The 18,696-nt window shown below is 35.9% G+C and overlaps 4 protein-coding genes and 2 pseudogenes across 6 annotated transcripts; all 6 read right to left on the bottom strand.

The window, feature by feature from the left end:
- Nucleotides 1–307: 307 nt before the first annotated feature.
- On the bottom strand, nt 308–652 carry F19B10.13 (Transposase; the record flags this gene model as incomplete). Its single annotated transcript, NM_001267154.3, has 1 exon — nt 308–652. One exon carries the CDS (start codon nt 650–652, stop codon nt 308–310), a length of 345 nt encoding a protein of 114 aa, NP_001254083.1.
- A 252-nt stretch (nt 653–904) lies between these two features.
- F19B10.4 (Myosin-6-like) lies at nt 905–2,850 on the bottom strand. Its single transcript, NM_062205.4, has 5 exons — nt 2,797–2,850; nt 2,386–2,694; nt 2,134–2,334; nt 1,640–2,081; nt 905–1,129 (listed from the first exon to the last, which is right to left on the bottom strand). Exons 1-5 carry the CDS (start codon nt 2,840–2,842, stop codon nt 1,117–1,119), a joined length of 1,011 nt encoding a protein of 336 aa, NP_494606.2. The 5' UTR covers nt 2,843–2,850; the 3' UTR covers nt 905–1,116.
- A 2,343-nt stretch (nt 2,851–5,193) lies between these two features.
- On the bottom strand, nt 5,194–7,248 carry F19B10.5 (DUF1421 domain-containing protein; the record flags this gene model as incomplete). Its single annotated transcript, NM_062204.2, has 8 exons — nt 7,141–7,248; nt 6,366–6,470; nt 6,224–6,313; nt 6,085–6,171; nt 5,842–6,033; nt 5,439–5,672; nt 5,256–5,383; nt 5,194–5,211 (listed from the first exon to the last, which is right to left on the bottom strand). Exons 1-8 carry the CDS (start codon nt 7,226–7,228, stop codon nt 5,194–5,196), a joined length of 942 nt encoding a protein of 313 aa, NP_494605.1. The 5' UTR covers nt 7,229–7,248.
- A 1,399-nt stretch (nt 7,249–8,647) lies between these two features.
- F19B10.11 lies at nt 8,648–11,670 on the bottom strand (annotated as a pseudogene). The gene is made up of 14 exons: nt 11,544–11,670; nt 11,355–11,495; nt 11,246–11,305; nt 11,053–11,178; nt 10,924–10,995; nt 10,362–10,562; nt 10,213–10,314; nt 10,005–10,165; nt 9,553–9,729; nt 9,417–9,503; nt 9,296–9,367; nt 9,025–9,249; nt 8,849–8,980; nt 8,648–8,795 (listed from the first exon to the last, which is right to left on the bottom strand). Coding segments are annotated over exons 1-14 (1,831 nt in total).
- A 2,570-nt stretch (nt 11,671–14,240) lies between these two features.
- On the bottom strand, nt 14,241–15,515 carry fbxb-33 (F-box domain-containing protein). The gene is made up of 2 exons (NM_001027092.3): nt 15,416–15,515; nt 14,241–15,143 (listed from the first exon to the last, which is right to left on the bottom strand). The coding sequence occupies exons 1-2, from the start codon at nt 15,490–15,492 to the stop codon at nt 14,327–14,329; spliced, it is 894 nt and encodes a 297-aa protein (NP_001022263.1). The 5' UTR covers nt 15,493–15,515; the 3' UTR covers nt 14,241–14,326.
- Nucleotides 15,516–15,972: 457 nt separating this feature from the next.
- Nucleotides 15,973–17,183, bottom strand: fbxb-32 (annotated as a pseudogene). Its single transcript has 2 exons — nt 17,026–17,183; nt 15,973–16,795 (listed from the first exon to the last, which is right to left on the bottom strand). Coding segments are annotated over exons 1-2 (981 nt in total).
- Nucleotides 17,184–18,696: the final 1,513 nt, after the last annotated feature.

The raw sequence follows: 18,696 nt of genomic DNA, 5'->3' as shown, positions 1-18,696 counted from the left end.
TGAAAGTTTACATAAAATAAGGGTACCTACCACAAATTCTAACTTTTTTGGGGGAGTTTTTCACTTAAATTATTCAATTTTTAGGTTCAAATTTGATAAATAAAAAACAATGGATATACAAGAGATCTTAAAACTGAAATTATAGGACACAAAAATTCAAGTATATGTACATAAAATAAGAAATATCTAGCTGAAACTATAATAACTAAAAAATTTTTTGGGGTTTTCTACTATAATATTCCAATTTTTTTTGAAATTTTTACAATCGAGTACTAGTTTTAAACTTATGAATAATTATTAAACAGAGTTATTGCATCGAATAGCTGATTGCCTTGGCCCACTCGATATCATTCTCCAAGTCATCCAAATCATCGCGGACTTTTTCGAAAAGTTCATCAAACGCTTTTTGAATTTCCTCCAAACTTTGCTCATCCAGATCCTCGTTGGAAAGTTCAGCTAGATCTTTGTCAAAATCAAAGTCTTCATCGAAATCTGATAGCTCGGAGTACTCCTCATCGTGAACCTTCTCAGCAGTATCCATTGAGCAACATCCAGAATCGGTTAAGGAAGCAGGAATATATTCAGATGGTTCAGAGGATTTGAACTCGTCTTCAGCTGGCAAAGAAATCGGAAAAGTGAATGGAGAAATCATTTTTAGAGTTGAATTTCGAAAACAGACAAATTTGAAAATTATGAAATTCCCATCGTCCCTCCTTTCTTATATACCCCCCGTTTCCTCAACTGACCGGCATTCGAACCTTTTCGAAATTTTCCTCATTCTTTTGCATGCTGCGTCTCCGCAGCCTTGCTGTTTTATGCCGTCTGATTCTCCTTCTTGTCTAGCGTTAATGAGTCAGTGATAAAGGAACGTGAGGTTTCGAAAATGATAGCTAATTGTAAGGTAGATTGTTCATTAAAAAAGAAACTGTGAACTTTACTAACGAAAATTAAAATTAGGACATTTTCAAAACTGTTAGTAAGGAAAATGAAGATCAAGAACAAATTGATGAGATTTAGGAGTTTAACAAATTGTAAAAAACTGACAGTATTTAGGATTATGGGGGTATTGTTAAACATGGTGCATCTTTGTGTCTGCAGGTGAAAACACCAGCGGGATTACTCAGCTTCTCTGAAAATTTCAAATTTTTTAAAAGGAATTTCAAAGGTCCGTCGCCTATTTAAAAGAGTTTTGAAAAAATTCCAACTTTGATAATTTGCCAAATCTCACAATACAAATGAAAAATTATAATTAATTTATACAAATTGAACGATTTTTTTGGCTCGAGACTGAGAAGTTTTTCCCTTTTTGAAAGTACACTGGAAAATTTTTCAAAAATGTTGAGCATTTTCAACATATTTGTGATTTAAAGCAGCCGACATTTTTAGGGTTTTTAGGAAACTATAGCTTTCATAATATTTTAAGTGTTTCTATGGTGTTGAAATGACAGAATATCATTAAAACACAACAGTTCAAACATTTTGGAAAGTTTTTTGCATCAAAAAGCAGCAGAAACTTCTTCAAATCTTGTAAAAAGCGAAAAAGTTACTCCATCTTTGAAGCAGCCGCCATTGCTACAGTAAAATTAAGAGGGCTCGCAAGACGTCTGCTGCTATAATTTAAAACTTGAAAAAATCCTACTTTCTTTCTGATTCCTCTGATTGTTTCTGGCTTGAGCAGCAGCAAGGTGGACGAGCTTCCAGCTTCCGCTCCAGATTCTGCAATTCTTCACGCATCTCCCTCATCTTCATATCATATTCGCTCTGGTTTCTTGCATTGTCCTGTTCAAGTGTTTGCCGTTGTTCGTCCATCTGCTTTTCCAGCTCCCTTTTCTCTTTTTCATACTCTCTTGTGAACTTTTTAAAGTTCATTTTCATCTCATCTAGGCTTTTCTTGAGCTCAGAATTTTTTTTCTCGGCTGAGCGGAGTTTCAGTGACATTGTATTATTGTGATCATCATGTGGATCCGGCAATTGTGGAAACAGTACGACACTTTTCGGTCTCGGCTGCTGAAAGTTGTCCTCCAACACCAGAAGATCTTCAAATGATTCTCCAACATCACTCGGAGTATCAGCTGGAGTTTCTGAAATGTTAATAATTTTTTTTGAAGACTAGATTTTGAAATGAATTTTTACGGCTTGGAGTTTGTGTAAGAGCAGATAGCTCCGAATCCACCGAGCCACGGTGCTCCAAATCCTGTCGGCCCTCTTGATTTTCCTCTTTTCCACGATCTAGCGTTTCTGGACTCAACTTACCATTTTCCGGTCTGTGCTCTTTTGCTGGCCCGTTTTTGGACGTCTTCATAGCATTGTTGGCGCTTTTCAGAGCACTCAATTCTAAAACTGTGACGTTTTTTCAACCATTAACTTTTAGATTTTAAAACTCACCATTTTGTAAACAACTTTGCATTTGAGCTTTTCCAATTTTCAGACTATTTTCATCCAATTCTTTCATCGCCTTGTCAAGAAATTCGTCTTCCCGGTCATCGTTTGACTTGTATTCCTTTCTCATATCTTGGAACAGTCTCTCAACGCGCCGAAATTCGGATTTCCAGAATTTTGCCTCATCGAGAGCTGCATCTCTAGCCTTGGTGTTTTCAATGAGCTGAAGCTCCCAATTTCTCCTGTACTCTTGATTTGGGTCGTCTAGAAGTGTGTGAACTTTGTCTTGAAGTACGGCTTCTAGCTGAGCCAGTTCTGAAATATCAATGAGCATAAAAATTCCAGGCAGGTACCAGGCCCTGAAACCGTTCCTACCTTCCATGGAAAACCTAGTAAATTGATTTTTAAAAGACTTACCGGTAGATTTTGCGCAGTTGATTTCGAGCTGTGAAAGATCGGACATTTTTGTGAGCTGAAAAAAAAATTGTGAAGAAAAAATCAATAAATATTGGGGAAAAAATATTTAGAAGAAAAAAGAAATGGCAAGATAATTGTAACAGAAATTTCAGAATTTTAAAATTTTCAGATTGAATTAGTGATACATTTTTAGAAGGACTAGGAACATTTGAAGTATATAAAAATATTTGAAACTGTTTGAAACAATTTTTCAAAAATGCGGAACACCTCTCGATATGATATGCCCAAGAAGAGGGTAAAGCAGACTTGCAGAGAAGCAGAGAGAAATTTCAAAATAAATAACCTGAGTTTCACTTAAAATTCTGACCATTTAACTGCAAAATAAATTCTGTCAGGTGTTTTTGAAGTGAATATGAATATTTGTCAGAGACTTTTGAAAAAATGAAAGCACGAGAAAAAATATAACTTTGATAATAGAAAAAAAAAAATAACTTTGATAACATTTGATAAAAACCGGCTGGAGGACCGAAAATGGTGGAGCGGAGTGTCGTTGGAGAAGTACGAAATAATCTTTACAAAATCAGACAAATTCGAAAAAAATTTCACACGAAATTTGAAAAAAATCTATTTTTAAAAAATACCAAAACTTATCGGAAAATTAAGCGTAGGTCAACTTGAGGCAGGCTTTGTAGGTTTGTAGGTAGGCTCTCCTACGACTCGGAGCACACAAAGTTTTTAAAATAAAATCTTCTAGGGTCATCTATGCGAGGCCGCAACTGTGATACTGTTGCAAGGGCGGCCGATCTGAAAAGAGCCCGACATCTGGCGCATTGTTCTGAAGGAGGTAGTGATTGATATAATAAAAATTGAGATTTACTTTTGAAGATGGAGTACCGAAACCTCAAAATGTTTTTTTGGCCCAAAATATCTCAAAAATGTCTCAAAACTACATAATTTTGTTACGAGGAGATCTAAAAATTTTTTCAACGAAGTTCAAAGTCTAAATTTCCCCAAAAATTGCACTACAATGTTTGACCTCTTTACCTTTTTCTAAACCAATAAGTAACAGGATATCAAGTAACAATTGATGCGAAAAGACACCTGTTGGGACGGATGTGTCATGGTTATGTACTATATGTGTTGCGCAACAGCTAAAGGTCACCAGACACCCTGAGTTTGGCTCAATGCCAGGACCAGGGCAAAAGAGAACTGAGCTTCTTCTCGATTCGACTTGAAGCCTAAACATTTTCAAATCTGGAAATTTATTAATACATTTTGTTTAATTTCTATCTACATACAATCTAAATTTTAAAAAATAATTTATTCTTAGTGGTATTTGATTTTCCGTACTCTTTTCCTATAATCTCTATTCATTATGGTCACTCACATAACTCGCGGAGCAGTCAGTTTTTCCTAATATAACAATTTTTATTACGGCTATTAGCATTGCCTTTCCCCTCCCAAAACAAAGACCACTTGCGGCAACAGAAGTGCTCTTTGAGCAGACGGTTACCGCTGAAACAGGCATGTTTCTGGAATTCGAATAGTGTTTCTACATTGTTTGGCAGCCACAAAATTTCATAAACAAATTTTCAAAACGCTTTTCACTTTGAAAATCAAACATTAAAATTAAAACTATGAAAAAATGATAAAACTTTTCATATAACAAATCTAGCAAAAACGAGTCAATGGGGCAAATATAAGGTAGCAAATTTAAGTTACGGAGCAGGCATAGTTTCAGTATAAAAATGAGGATGGGGGGGGGGGGGGTACAAAAAATCAGAGAAATCAGAGAAATAAAAATAGAAGTCTGGAAATACACGTAACTTGAAAAAAAAAACTTAGCAATAGGAAAATGGAATTTGCACATTGAGGAAAGGATTGTAAAAGTATCGGGAGGCTCTAGAAAACTTCAAAAAAATGTTTAAAAACGGATTATTCAGACGTCGGAGGCATTCGAAATATTCAAGGAAGTTTACAAGGATGTACTTGAAAAATTGTCAGTTTTGGTATTAGAGAATTTTAAAGCCTGGGGGGAAAAGCTACAGAACAAAGGTGTTTCTAGAAATGGAGCTGAACAATTGGCCAGTTGGAAATCATACTAAAAGTAATTTGCAACAAAATACAAAAATACTGTGCTCGATAGTTTTAACCTTTTGAATATAGGAGAAAATTTGAGGCTCTAGAAGAAGATGGAAATATGGAGAAATTGGAGTAACGTAAATAATTTCAAACATGACATCATTAACAAGATTTTCTCTGTTTTCCATAATTTGCCTTTGTGAGAGGGCAAATTATGCTCATTTTCTCCAGATCTTTTTGAAAACCGTCCATCTTTTTTCCGATCACATTCCATTTGTTTTTTGCGGTCTCGTCAAGTTTCTGCCACGCGGAATCTTAATGTAAAAGGATAAACTATAAAACTTAATTTTAAATTAAATTTAAGTGAACTTACTCACTCCGCCGGCTTTGGCACCATTGTTTTCGTAGAACTGCTCTCGAAACAGAGTCACCCCATTGGACGCTTTTCTTACGAATTGTGGGAGTTTAGTGGGAGTGTTCACATTAAACATAAATTTTGTGAAGTCTGAAATAATTAAATTTAAATAGACTTAAAAATTGATTTAAAAAATTAATCGTACCAACGCCGTTGATCCCTGCTAGCTTCTCTTCTGGGCCCCACGCCCGGTAAAGCCGAACTCCGTCTGCAAAGGAGAGCTTTTCGATAAAGACTGGTGGAGAAGCGGGAACTTCCACAACATCAGAGGCATCCGGGTCAAAGGGAGTAATATCATCAAACTCTAGGCCGGTTGGATCCGAATAAACTACGCTGTTGGTGGAGCAAGAGGATGGCGGACTGAGCTCATCGTGGTCCACTGAAAATTTCTAGATCAGGATGGAGGTTATATCAGAGAGGCGAGAGGCATATCTCTGCCTAAATCATGCCTGCTTGCCTGCCTGGTTGTCTACCTGTCTACAGGCAAGTTTGCTATTAACAGGCACAGATCGCCTTGTAGGCAGGCAGGCACACCTCTAAAAACTCACGGATTTCCTTTTTTATCGAGAAGCCAAGGTTTTCTGTCTGCTGCGGCTCCGTGCGCTCAGCTGTGCGCTCGGCCTTGTGGCTATAGTACAACTGGAACCATAAGGCTGAGAGCTTGTGGCAGCTCACATCGATTTCGGCGATTTTTAGCAAGTGAGCTAGTCTCGAAATTGTCTCGTCTTTCTCATCGTTTGCTGAAAAAAATCTCAATCATATAAAAATGCTCCATTAAAAAATAAGCTTACTCTTCTTGGCTTCATCCTCGAGCTCCTGATTTTTGTGCTGAAGCTTCGTGATCTCTGCTTTCGCCTCGTTTAAGCTCTGATAGTGAACTGAAAATGTCATTTATTTTTCTTCAAAGCATCAGGATGCGAAGGTACTCACCGATGGCTTCCTGCCCGAGCTTCTGAATTTTAGCCTGGAGTTGTTGGAGTTGATCGGGCTGAGCTTCAGGATTTTGAGCACGAAGTAGACCTGAAAAACTCATAATTCGATTTTTGCACAATACAAAAAAGGTTTCAGATACCTGGACCATGAGCTTGTGGTGGATATGGAAGAGTTCCAAAGTAGAGCTGATTAGGCACTGGAATTGGCTGGAAACGGAACATAGGGGCTCCAGGACCAGTCGAGGCTGAAAAATGTAAAGTTTAAGATTTTGAAGAGCAAAAATCGAAATGTATTCTAAATGTTCATTTGAATCAATTCAAAGTAAGAATAGAAAAGGAAACATGGAAAAGAGAGCCCCTTCTCTGCGGACGTGAGATACGGAACCATGAGATCATTAGAATGCCTACTTTTCTGGCGGGAAATATTTCGTCTTTTACCTTTCTCGCTGCCGCCGCCTGCCAATATGTTCGCTCCAGAAAATAAGCATTCTCATGATCTCATAGTCCCGAAATAGAGCGTAATAGTAGGTCAAAAAGGGTCCATCATTTTATAGGATATCTCGGTTACCGTCAATTTTTATCAAAAATTCTAAACTGACAAAAAAATGGCACATTATTTTCAACATTTTTGTAGTTGAAAGTTTCTTGATATTTCAAAAAAATCACCGAAATATTGGGTGTCAAAGTACACGACCTAAAAATTCTCTAAATTGCCCACGTGGTGTCAGAGTGTCTCATTTCGGCTTGATCTACGTAGATCTACAAAAAATGCGGGAGAAGAGACGCAGAGTTCTCAACTGATTTTGCATGGTTAAGAATGTGCTGACGTCATATTTTCTTGGGCAAAAAGTTTCTGCATTTTTCGTAGATCCAACCAACCGTAATGGGACATCCTGATAACACATGATTGCCTACCTTCCAGAGAATGCTTGTCCTGATGGTCCTGATGGTTTCGCTCATTTTGTGGAGCATATGGTTGGTAGTGATAAAAACAATTGTTCATATTTCAATGTGCAAGAATTTCTGAAAAATCCTGAACTGTGTACAAGAAAAATTTAAAAAAAAATTAAATATATGAATTTAGAAAAAAAGTTATAAAAAATCATGAAACGGAGTAATATATCTCCCCTATTAGACTGAGCAATAACAGTCATCGTAAAAAGTAACGAGTTGTAAAATGTGAAAATCGATAACCATCACTCACAACACGGTCCCCCTCGTTTCTCTGCGCTCTCACGTCTTACACACTCCCTCCACTAGCATATAGTTTTGGCACCATGCCGAGGGGTGTCGAGCCTCCCTCTTTTTGTGTTCCGTAACAGAGATACGCGGCAAAATTTAGAAAATCCCCTTTTGCTGTTTTTTCTAATTAAAATTTGTTGTACTTTTCGAAAAACTATTTCCAATTAAAAGTTTTAAAAACTGCCGATCGGCATAATATTTGAGCCAATTTTAGAGCAACTTATCTGGATTTTGAAATGAAATTAAAGTTGATATTCCTATATAAATTTCAAAAAAAACAAACATTTTGGACACTGTGATGATTAAACTTCACATTGAAGAATCTTTCAGTAATTATTCATTACGAGCTAATTCAGACATTATCCTTTGGCGAATGTATGGCGGTAGTTATCAGTTTTGAGTTTTCTAATTTTTTATCACAATCTCTGGAAGTGCAATTACAAAACTCTCATAAAAACATCAACTAGAAAATTCTATAAAAAATCAAAAACTCAAAAATAAAAACTTGAGTTTTCAATGAATTTCCAAGAAAGATGATAAGCTAATGAGCCCTCAAGGGACGGTAACTGACTAATCGGCGTCAAAAATTATAAACATATATCTCGCGGCGATAAAAAGATGTAACGGATGGTTGGCTGTGTGCAAATAACAATTATGTGATAAAGTGCATGTGAACTTTTTATGGAGGTATTCATTCGGACAATGGATTTGAAATTGTACTCATTGCAAAACACCCTGCTCTATGAAAAATGCGTTTTTCGAAAAAAAGTTGTTCAATTATTACATTCATTAAATATGCTTAAGTTAAGTACAAAATTAAAAAAATAGAAATAAGAAAAAACTTTGAAGAGTTAGAAGTAAGCACCGGAATATGTGTAATACTGGGAAAAACTGTAAAGACTGAACGGGTAGAGTGGGAGCAAAAAGATTTAAAAGCAGGAATTCTGAGAAACATGGAACATTTGCATATGACTTTTAAAAAGTAGAGAATGATGAAAATAGTTTTAAATTCGAAAACTCAAAGTATTGAATGAGCAATTAATTGTTGAGTTAATAGTGTGCAAAACGCGACAAGGAGAAATTGGAACACGAGTTATGAAAAAAGCCAGATTTGTACAGAGATTACAAGAAGTTAAAGTTTCCAACAATTTTCTCTTTCAGATCAATTAAACAATCCGCATTCTAATTTCCCAATTTCTTCAGCTGGTCCTTATTGCATCCCCGAACCAAGCAATTCTTGATCTGCCAATTTTGCCACTTCCGGAGTTGTGCAGATCTTTTGCCCCATTCCTGCTTCTCATCTGGAGCCAGCCCACGCCAATACCCGTCTGAAATTGAAAAACATTTGAACTGCCACCGACTTCAAGAATCAGATACTCACTGACAGCCCGTCCAGTGATCCCGGTTTCCCTTGTGAAAAAGTCTTGAAAAACTGTAAACGATCCGACGACATTTCTCACTTTCTGGGGCATTTTACGAGAGCCTTGCGGGTTGAACAGGAACGTCGTCAAATCTGAAAACTTCTTACAGAACATGCTCCAGGAAGCTTCAACTCACCAACGCCTTCAATTACTTTATCCCTATCCTCCCATCTCTCATAGATTTCACAAGCCTCCTCGAAGCTTGGAACTTGAGAGAGCTCTGGTGGGCTCGGGACCACCAGAGGCTTCACGTTCGGAATATCAGACACAGGGTTGAAGGGGATGATCTCCTCGAATTCGTCATCGATGGGGTCCCGGGAAACGACGGGGGTAGACGACGAGGGCACATTTGGGTCTTCAACTGAAAAAAATTAAAAAATAATAATTGAATAATTAAGAAAACTGACCGAGCTCCTGTTTTATCAGGCGATGGGGATTTGGCGTGGAGTTTGAGATCTTTGAGCATTGGCACTGGATGGCTGAAATTTTGATCGTTTTAGTACATTTTTTTCTATAGAAAATGTATACGTTGAGTGTTTCTCCGAGCTTCCTCCTCAAGGTAGTGCACTTTTTGTTGCAGCTCCCAGGTTACCTGCTCCAGGTGGCGGATTTGGTCTGAAATAAAAAAATTATATATTTTCCAGTTGTAAATAGCTTTTTTTACCAAAATTCTGTCTAGCTTGATGCTCTAAATATTGATTTCTTTGTGTCATAAGCCACCAGTCGTTCTCCTGGCACTGACCATGCTGACTTGCTCCAAGATTAGCTGGGCCTGGCGGGAACTCAGGATTTTGGGTAGCTGGGTATTGGTAAAGAGCAGCTGAATGAGAGGATGGTGTTGCTAAAAGTTAAAATATAAATTATACATTTTTGGCAAAGAACTTCAATAAATAAAATTATAAAAACAGGGGGACGGGCGACAAAAAGTGGGAACAAATGGAGACATATATAATTTTAAAGGGGTTTAGGAACCTTTTAGAAATTGATTATGAAGACACGTTGAAACTTTTGAAACTGTAAAACTGTAAAACATTATTGCAAATACGCCAGGAAAATAAATAAAAGGGACCAAAAAAATAATTCTTACTTAAAACTATGTAATCAGATATACCTTACTTCTCAATGAGTTCTGTTATTTTTCCGTCTAAAATCCTGAGCATTCAACGGCCTGACCCATTTCAGCGCTTCTTGTTGCCTTTGAAGCCTTTGCAATGATCCGTGAAGTTCGTACCAATCCAGTTTTTCATCACCTTCTAGCCCGTGCCAATCACTGGCTGCTGAAACAAAAAACTCAAATTGAATGAAACATTTCTGTAAAATTTACTTCCAGCTCCGCTTCGAACATATACCACTTTTGAATTTGTTGCTTTGGGCACTGTTTGTGGGAGAATGGACACCGTTGGATCGACGAGCCATTTGGAGGTGTCTGGGGAAAAAATGGATCTAATCATGGATAAAGATATGTTATCTTACCTAGGATCTCGTTCAGTTTTTCGAGCACATTTTGATGTTCCGAGCACCATTGGGAATGGGCTTCTTTATTTTCTTCGAACTTGCTCGGAGCGGGTGTTTCTCCCAGGACAACGTTTGGAACGGGATGTTGAGTTGAAATTGGTGGTGTAGTTGATGAGAGTTGGGGAAATTGGGCATTGATAGAATACTCGGGGTTGGTGCCTGTAAATAAAGGAGTTTATAGACATACAGGTTGCCGAAGCTAAAATGCTCAAATCCTAGCTCTTTTACAGTTTTGGCTTGGTAAGCTTTCCGATATAGCCGCCGACATCTCACAGGTTTGTTCTAGACAATTGTTCCAAAAGCTAGTGCACCCGCCTCGACGACCTTCCGGTACGCCGAAAGTAAAGTGCGGCGCGGAACACAAAAAGTGTCGGCCGCTCCTAATGATTTTCCGACAGAATGCAGGATTGAGTGGCGGATACCGGCAGGTTTCAGGCAGCCGTAAGGCCCTGAGGCCAACAAAACAACGTGGAGTTAGGGGATAATTTTGGTCAGTGCTGCATGAAGTTCTACGACTTACACTGAATGATCTTTTCCTGATACCGAGCTATACTTTCCCATTCTTCGATCCTCCTGACGAGTTTTTGATTCACTGGAAAAAAATCAGAAACATAGTTTTCCAATACCACAAAATTCTAGCAAAACCTACCCTGCTGGAGTCTATGAACCTCTTCCAATTTGACATTCTTTAAATGATGTTGAACTTTCAGCGTCTTCATCCGTGATGTGCGTGGATCATCGGCTGGATCCCTCTTCGACACCGCAGCCAATTTTTCTGAGAAAAAGCTTTTTAACAATAAAGATTTTAGTTTAAATAAATTTAAAAAAAAAAGAAAACTCACCAGTCATCACTAGTCCCTCTTCTGGGCTAATTCCAATTTTCTGGCTAAACTGAGCCCAGCCTGGAAAAAATGTCTTATATTCAGAGAGTAAAATAAACAAAGATTTTACTGAAATGAGCTTCAAGCTTGGACTTTTGTGGAGCTGGGATAAGCTCGGCGATCGACACCGCTTGAGCTTCAAAGTTCTGGCCGAGCTCTTGCAGAACTGGCCGAGGATTCCACTCTTCATCCTCACAGCGGAAGGTGGCTTCTGAAAAAAATTTTCACTGCTTAGGAACTGGAAAGAATGGCTTGTTACCTGGATCTGGGTAATGATCCATGAAGCTGTACCCGTTCTGGGAAGCTTCTTCTTCTCTACTCCAAGAAACTGTTGGAAACTCGGAAGCTTCACAGAAATCCGCAATGAAATTTGGGGAGGCTGACATGATTTTAATTTGTCTTAAAGTTTAAGAATTAATCAATAGATTTAGATTAACGGCTTTAGTTCACAAAAAAGTATGAAAAATGAGTCGTAAATAATATTAAAATAGATTGGGCTGCACATTGAGAAAGTTTTCAAAGCCCTCTTATCTCACCGAATGCCACATGCCACATTGATATTCCTGTAAGTTTTTGAGCAACTTTTCAAAAATTTTGAACAAAAGTAAAATAATTTTCAAAAAGTACAGGTATTTCTCTATACTTCTGTATAAGTTTTCAAAAAAAAATTTGATACATATTAATATCAGTGTTTTCAGGGAAGTTACACGCAGTTTTATGAAATTATTGATTTTTGTCCATAAAATCCTTCAATTTCAACAATTTTGCTTCAAATTTTGATTAATGATCGTTTTTTTCAGTCTTCTATTCGATTCCAAAAGAAATTTTCAAAAATGTTGACTCATCTCCAAAATCGTCCTTCGCTCTCAAAAACGAAAGTGGACCTTTGCCTTCCGAAAAATGAGCGAAAAAATGAAATTGTGATTTTTGGGTCGAAAAAAATATTTTCAGAATGCTGAGAACACGCTAAACACGAATATCATGTTTATTTCGGCCTCCAGATTACCTGAAAATGACTGACATAGATTTTAAAAAGCGAATACTTTTTATCATTTTTTACGTGAAAGTTTTGTGCAGCTTTTTAGAATCCGAAAATTGATAGGAGGAAAAAAGGCCTTTCACGTAGAAAATGATTTTAAAAAATTTGCTTTCTTAAATCTATGTCAGTCATTTTCAGGTAATCTGGATGCCAAAATAAACAGGATATTCGTGTTTAACGTGTTCTCAGCTTTCTAAAAATATTTTTTTCGACCCAAAAATCACAATTTCATTTTTTCGCCCATTTTTCGGAAGGCAAAAGTCCACTTTCGTTTTTGAGAGCGAAGGACGATTTTGGAGATTAGCCAACATTTTTGAAAAATTTTTTTGAAAACTTATAGAGGACTAAAAAGTACGATGTTTCATCAAAATTTGAAGAAGAGAAGTTGAAAATGAAGAATTTTATGGACAAAAATCTAAAATTTTAGAAAATAGCATGTAACTTTTCTGAAACTATTGATATCATTATGTTTTGAGATGGTAAAGTATGCTGAAACCTTCATAAAATAGTAGCTACTCAGTTTTGGTTTGATATCATCTGTTATCTTCAAAATATGGTAGCCAAAAGATATGTAAGGCATATTTTTTCAACACATTTACAATATTCCCTTTTTCTCATTGTTATGTCAAACTATTCGTTTTGGAATTTTTATAGACATATACAGAAATTTTGAAAGAGTTTTTGAGCAAGTTTTCAAATTTTTAAGTTAAAAGTAATGTTATTTTCAAAAAGTTTGCAAATTCTTTCAAAATTAGACATCACTGTACATAAATCAAAAGAAAATTAGTTATGTGAAGCCATCAAAACTATGAGCTCATTATAACATGTAAGTGTGAGAATCAATAAACAGTGATCATAAACTGCCCGGGCCAAGACTATTCCGCCCTTTCTCTGCACACTCTCACCGCTTTCCCGCTGTCTCGCCCGCCTCGCAGATAGTTGAGGGGCGGAATAACACGCCTCCTGTTTTCTGGCTTTCTCATATCTATGTGTCATGGCTTGTTTATTTTAATTTCAGAAAAATCAGTAAGAAAAAATATTGCTGTCATTATAGTTGATTCGGCAAAGTTTTAGAACAATCATTATTCGATGAAAATTTTGACAAGTTTGACAACTCATATCTCGTCTATTTTTAGTTTTATCAAAAAACTATTAACTGACAAAATGTTGCATTTTCATTTCTCTAAAACTTTGTTGTTGAAAATTTTTTAAATTCTTAAGAATTAACCGAGATAGAAGCTGCCAAACACATGTTCCCCCTTTTTGTCCTGCCCAGACACTTTTAGTCTTGTTGGGGGGAAGAGGTCTAACGTTTTAAAACAAAATTGTGAGACAAAACAAAAATAGAATATATAAAAATAAATCAATAATAGGTCGTCATTGATGGACCATGTGCAAATAGACAGGAGGAGGTAAAGTGAAAAAGGAACAAGGGGACCGTGCTGGGAGAGGTGTGATAAAGTGCAAATGGGCTTTTTTATGGCTGCTCATAATGCGACCAAAAAAGGTAAAATTAAACTTTCGGCAGCTCAAAAAAAAGGCAGTGATAATAAATATAATGGTTCACGATAGTAAAGGGAAAGTAAGGGGACATTGAATTGAAAAAAAAAACCAATAAAAAATAGGAAACTTATTGGAAATCAATTTTAAAGGTATTGGAAATCAATTTTAAAGTATTGTAGGTTACTGTTCATAAATTCCAGGGTACTGAAGGTTACTGTAGATTAATTTTAAAGTATTATGTACAAGTTACTGGACTTTGAAGTAGCATTGTAAGTGTCACCAACTGGTAAGGGTGCGCTAAAAAGATTTTATATGTAGTTTGTGAGAAAAACATGCTATGATACTGTTCAATATGTCAATTCATTTTTACTACATCAATGTAGAAAAATATGTGTTTTATGAAAAGATTATGTTTTGATTGAAACTTTATTGAGGAAAACTATTTAATAATTACAAAAAAATTTCAACAAGCATTATAAAAAAAAAGAACAGCATTGCACTCAATCAATTTTGATACTGAAAAAGGTCCCACTAGTTGCACAATAAGCAACGGTCGCTTTTGTTCCATCGTGCTTCTCTACTTTGAACTCTTTCAACCCGTGCAATTTCAATGCAATGTAATCAATGATACCGTCAAAAATGATAGTTTCGACCAAACGATTTTCATTGGCCTCCGAAAAGAGCATAACGATATTCAGAAGACGGGGGGTTAAGCCTCTGAGCCAATGCTTCAGCAATAGGTTTAGATCTTTGCTCGAAAACTGCGAATCCTGTGTAACAAACTGTGAACAATTTGAAGTTAATAGATTGTTAAGAGTCATGTTGCTTCCTCGCACCAATTTCAAATTTCGAATATAGATAGAGGGAGGCATTGACTCTGTGAAAACACCAAGTGTTTCTATCGAAGGAAACATTTTCATAAAGTGATTTGGAATTTCAAACAATTCACTGTGCAATGTGACAATATTGATTTGTTTTACAAGTTCATAAACTTCAGCAATACTTCTCCCTTGTGCATCTTGTATATTTAACTGCACCTTGCGAGAGAACACATCAATGATATGCTCGATCCATTTTTTCACTGTAAATCCCGGAACATTTAACTCTGTAGACTCAATTTTACTTCTTGTGGATTTCTTCATTTCTACTGTCACTGTCGATTGATGAGGGCCAAAACCAAAATTAACGTCTGGAATTGATTTCGTTCTCAGCGTCAACGAAGTTGTTTGCATCACGTTTATGTGAACAAGATTCGGGGCTCTTTTCTGCATTGTGATGAGTTGCTTCATATTTTTTGAGAGAACTGATAGAGATAATCTGAAAATAAAAATATTGAGATTAGAAAGTTAAAAATTATTCTAGACGTAACTTCAGACGTAACTTCAGAACCTGATAAGCTAAAAATGTGGTCATTTTTTCGGTTTGCTTTTGAAAAGTTTATATTTTATCTTCTCTGAAAAAGTAAAGTTTGTACATGTAAAATCAAAGAGTTTACTTCAAACTTGTAAAGTTCTCAGTTATACTCATAGATTTTGATGTTGCTTTTAAAAGGGAAAACATCAAAAAATTAAAAAAAAAAGAAAACTCACTGTTCCACTAAGCGCATCTGTGCCAGTGACTTTCGAAGTGCAGAGTCCGGGAGACGAGAAAACGGGAGAGCAGTCATGTCGATTGAGAAAGAAGACAAATGAGACGTCCTCGAGCAAATCGAGTGGAAGAGAGAAAAGAGTTTCAGACAATAGAGTGCTAATCTGGAAAAGGTCAATCTATAAGCAGCGAGCAGATGATGTTTCAAATAAGATCGTTTGTACAAAACCACATTCAATCAATAATTTCAGCGCGTTCTTCCCATTTACAGAACAAAAGGTATTATGTACAAGTTACTGGACTTTGAAGTAAGTGTCACCAACTGATAACTAACTAGTAAGGGTGCACCAGAAAGATTTTATAATCTGTGAGAAAAAAAACATACTATGCTACTACTCATTTTTACTCGACACTCTGCAACAAATTGTTTCCCTTAACAATGTAGGAAAAGTTTGTGATTTATGAAAAGATTACGTTTTGATTGAAACTTTATTGAGGGAAACTATTTAATAATTACAAAAAATTTCAACAAATATTATAAAGAAGGACATCAATGCACTCAATCAATTTCGATACTGAAAAAGCGCCCACTAGTTGCACAATAAAAAACGGTCGCTTTTGTTCCATCGTGCTTCTCTACTGTGAACTGCTTCATTCCCTGCACTTCCAATGCAATGCAATCAGTTATACCGTCAAAAATGATAGTTTCGACCAAACGATTTTCATTGGCTTCCGAGAACAGCATAACGATATTTAAAAGATATGGGTTTGAGCCCCTGAGCCAATTCTTCAACAAGAGGTTGAAATCTTTGCTCGAAAACTGTGAATCCTTTGTAAAAAACTGTGAACAATTTGAAATTAATATATTGTTAAGAGTCACGTTGCTTCCTCGCACCCACTTCAAATTTTGAATATAGATAGAGGCAGGCATTGACTCTGTAAAAACACCAAGTGTTTCTATCGAAGGAAACATTTTCATAAAGTTATTTGGAATTTCAAACAATTCACTGTGCAATGTAACAATATTGATTTGTTTCAGAAGTTCCAAAATTTCGGTAGCATTTCTCCCTTGTGCATTTCTTATATTTAGTTGTACGTCTTTGTTTCGAGAGAACACATCAATGATATGCTCGATCCATTTTTTGATTGTAAATCCCGGAACATTTAACTCGGTAGATTCCATTTCACTTCTAATAGATTTCTTCATTTCTACTGTCAGAGTCGATTGATCAAGGCTAAAGACAAAATTAACGGCTGGAAACGATTTCGTTTTCAGCCGCAACGAAGTTGATTCGAAAAAGTTTATGTGAACACAATTCGGAGCTCTTTTCTGCACTGTGATGAGTTTCTTCATATTTTTTGAGAGAACTGATAGAGATAATCTGAAAATAGAAATAGTGAGATTATACAATTAAAGAGTACCCTAGCCGTGACTTCAGAACCTGACAAGCTAAAAATGAGGCAATTTTGTTTGGTTGGCTCTCGAAAAGTTTATATTTTATATTCTTTGAAATCAAAAAGTTCACTTCAAAATTTTGAAATTCTCAGTAATAATTATAGATTTTTGTGTGGCTTTTGAAAGGGAAAAATAACAAATTAAAAAAAAGCTCACTGTTCATATGTTTCAGAGACTTCCGAAGAGCAGAATCCGGGAGACGAGAAAAATGGAGAGCAGCCATGTCGATTGAGAAAGAAGGCAAATGAGACGTCCTCGAGCAGATTGGGTGGAAGAGAGAAAAGAGTTTCAGACAACAGTGAAGAGTGATTGTCTGGAAAAGGTCAGTATATAAGCAGCGAGCAGACGGTGTTTCGAATAACACTGTATGTCCAAAACCACATTCAGTCAATAATTTCAGAGCGTTTTCCCATTTACAGACGCGCAAATTCCAGAGAAAAATATCGATTAGATTTCTATTTCAGGTCTGCATACCTTATTCTCAAGAGACAAGGATATTTTCAAAAAGTACACATATTTATCTACAGTTTTATACAAAATTCCGAAAGAACATTTTGGCATAACAATGTGAAAAAGGGAATATTGTGAAAGTGTCGAAAAAATGTTTTGAGCAAATCTGTTGGCTACCATATTCTGAAGATGACGACAAATTTGAAAACGAAATTGGGTAATAAAGGTTGTATAAATGTTTTTATATAGTTTATTATCTTAAAACGAAATTATATCATTAGTTTCAAAAAAGTTGTATGCAGTTTTCTGAAATTATAGATTTTTGCTCATAAAATCCTCCAATTTTCATTATTTTCTTCTTCAAATTTTGACGAAATGTCATACTTTTAAGTCCTTTATCAGATTCCAAAAGAAATTTTCAAAAATGTTGGCTAATCTCCAAAATCGTCCTTCGCTCTGAAAAAAGAAAGTGGACCTTTGACTTCCGAAAAATGGGCGAAAAAATAAAATTGTGATTTTTGGGTCAAAAAAAATATTTTCGGAATGCTGAGAACACGCTAAACACGAATATCCTGTTCATTTTGGCATCCAGATGCTCTGAAAATGTCTGACATAGATTTAAGAAAATGAATATTTATTTTCATTTTCAACGTGAAAGTTTTTTTTCATCCTCTGAAATTTGAGTTTCTAAAAAGCTGCACAGAACTTTCACGTAGAAAATGATTTTAAAAAAATCGCTTTTTTAAATCTATGTCAGAAATTTTCAGGTAATCTGGAGGCCGAAATAAACATGATATTCGTGTTTAGCGTGTTCTCAGCATTCTGAAAATATTTTTTTCGACCCAAAAATCACAATTTCATTTTTTCGCTCATTTTTCGGAAGGTAAAGGTCCACTTTCGTTTTTGAGAGCGAAGGACGATTTTGGAGATGAGTCAACATTTTTGAAAAGTTCTTTTGGAATCTAATAGAGGACCTAAAAAAACGATCATTAATCAAAATTTGAAGCGAAAATGTTGAAAATGAAGGCTTTTATGAGCAAAAATGTATAATCTCAGAAAACTGCATGTAACTTCTCTGAAACTAGTGATATCATTACGTTTTAAAATGACAAATTATAGAAAAACCTTCATACAATAGTAGCTACTTAATTTTATTTTTATAACATATGTCATCTGCGGAATATGGTGGGTAAAAGTAATGTAAAAAATATTTTTTCGGCACTTTTACAAAATTGCTTTTTTCTTATATCCGTGTCAAAAATTTTTCTTGAAAATTTATACAGAAATATAGAAAAATATCTGTACTTTCTGAAAATATGTTTACTTTTGTCTAAATGTTTCGAAAAGTTGCTCAAAAACTGACCCAAATATGTCGTT

Source organism: Caenorhabditis elegans, chromosome II (genome assembly GCF_000002985.6).
Source record: "Caenorhabditis elegans chromosome II".
NCBI lineage: Eukaryota > Metazoa > Nematoda > Chromadorea > Rhabditida > Rhabditidae > Caenorhabditis > Caenorhabditis elegans.
Note: the sequence above shows the minus strand (reverse complement) of the source record. Positions and strands in the feature narration are given on the sequence as shown.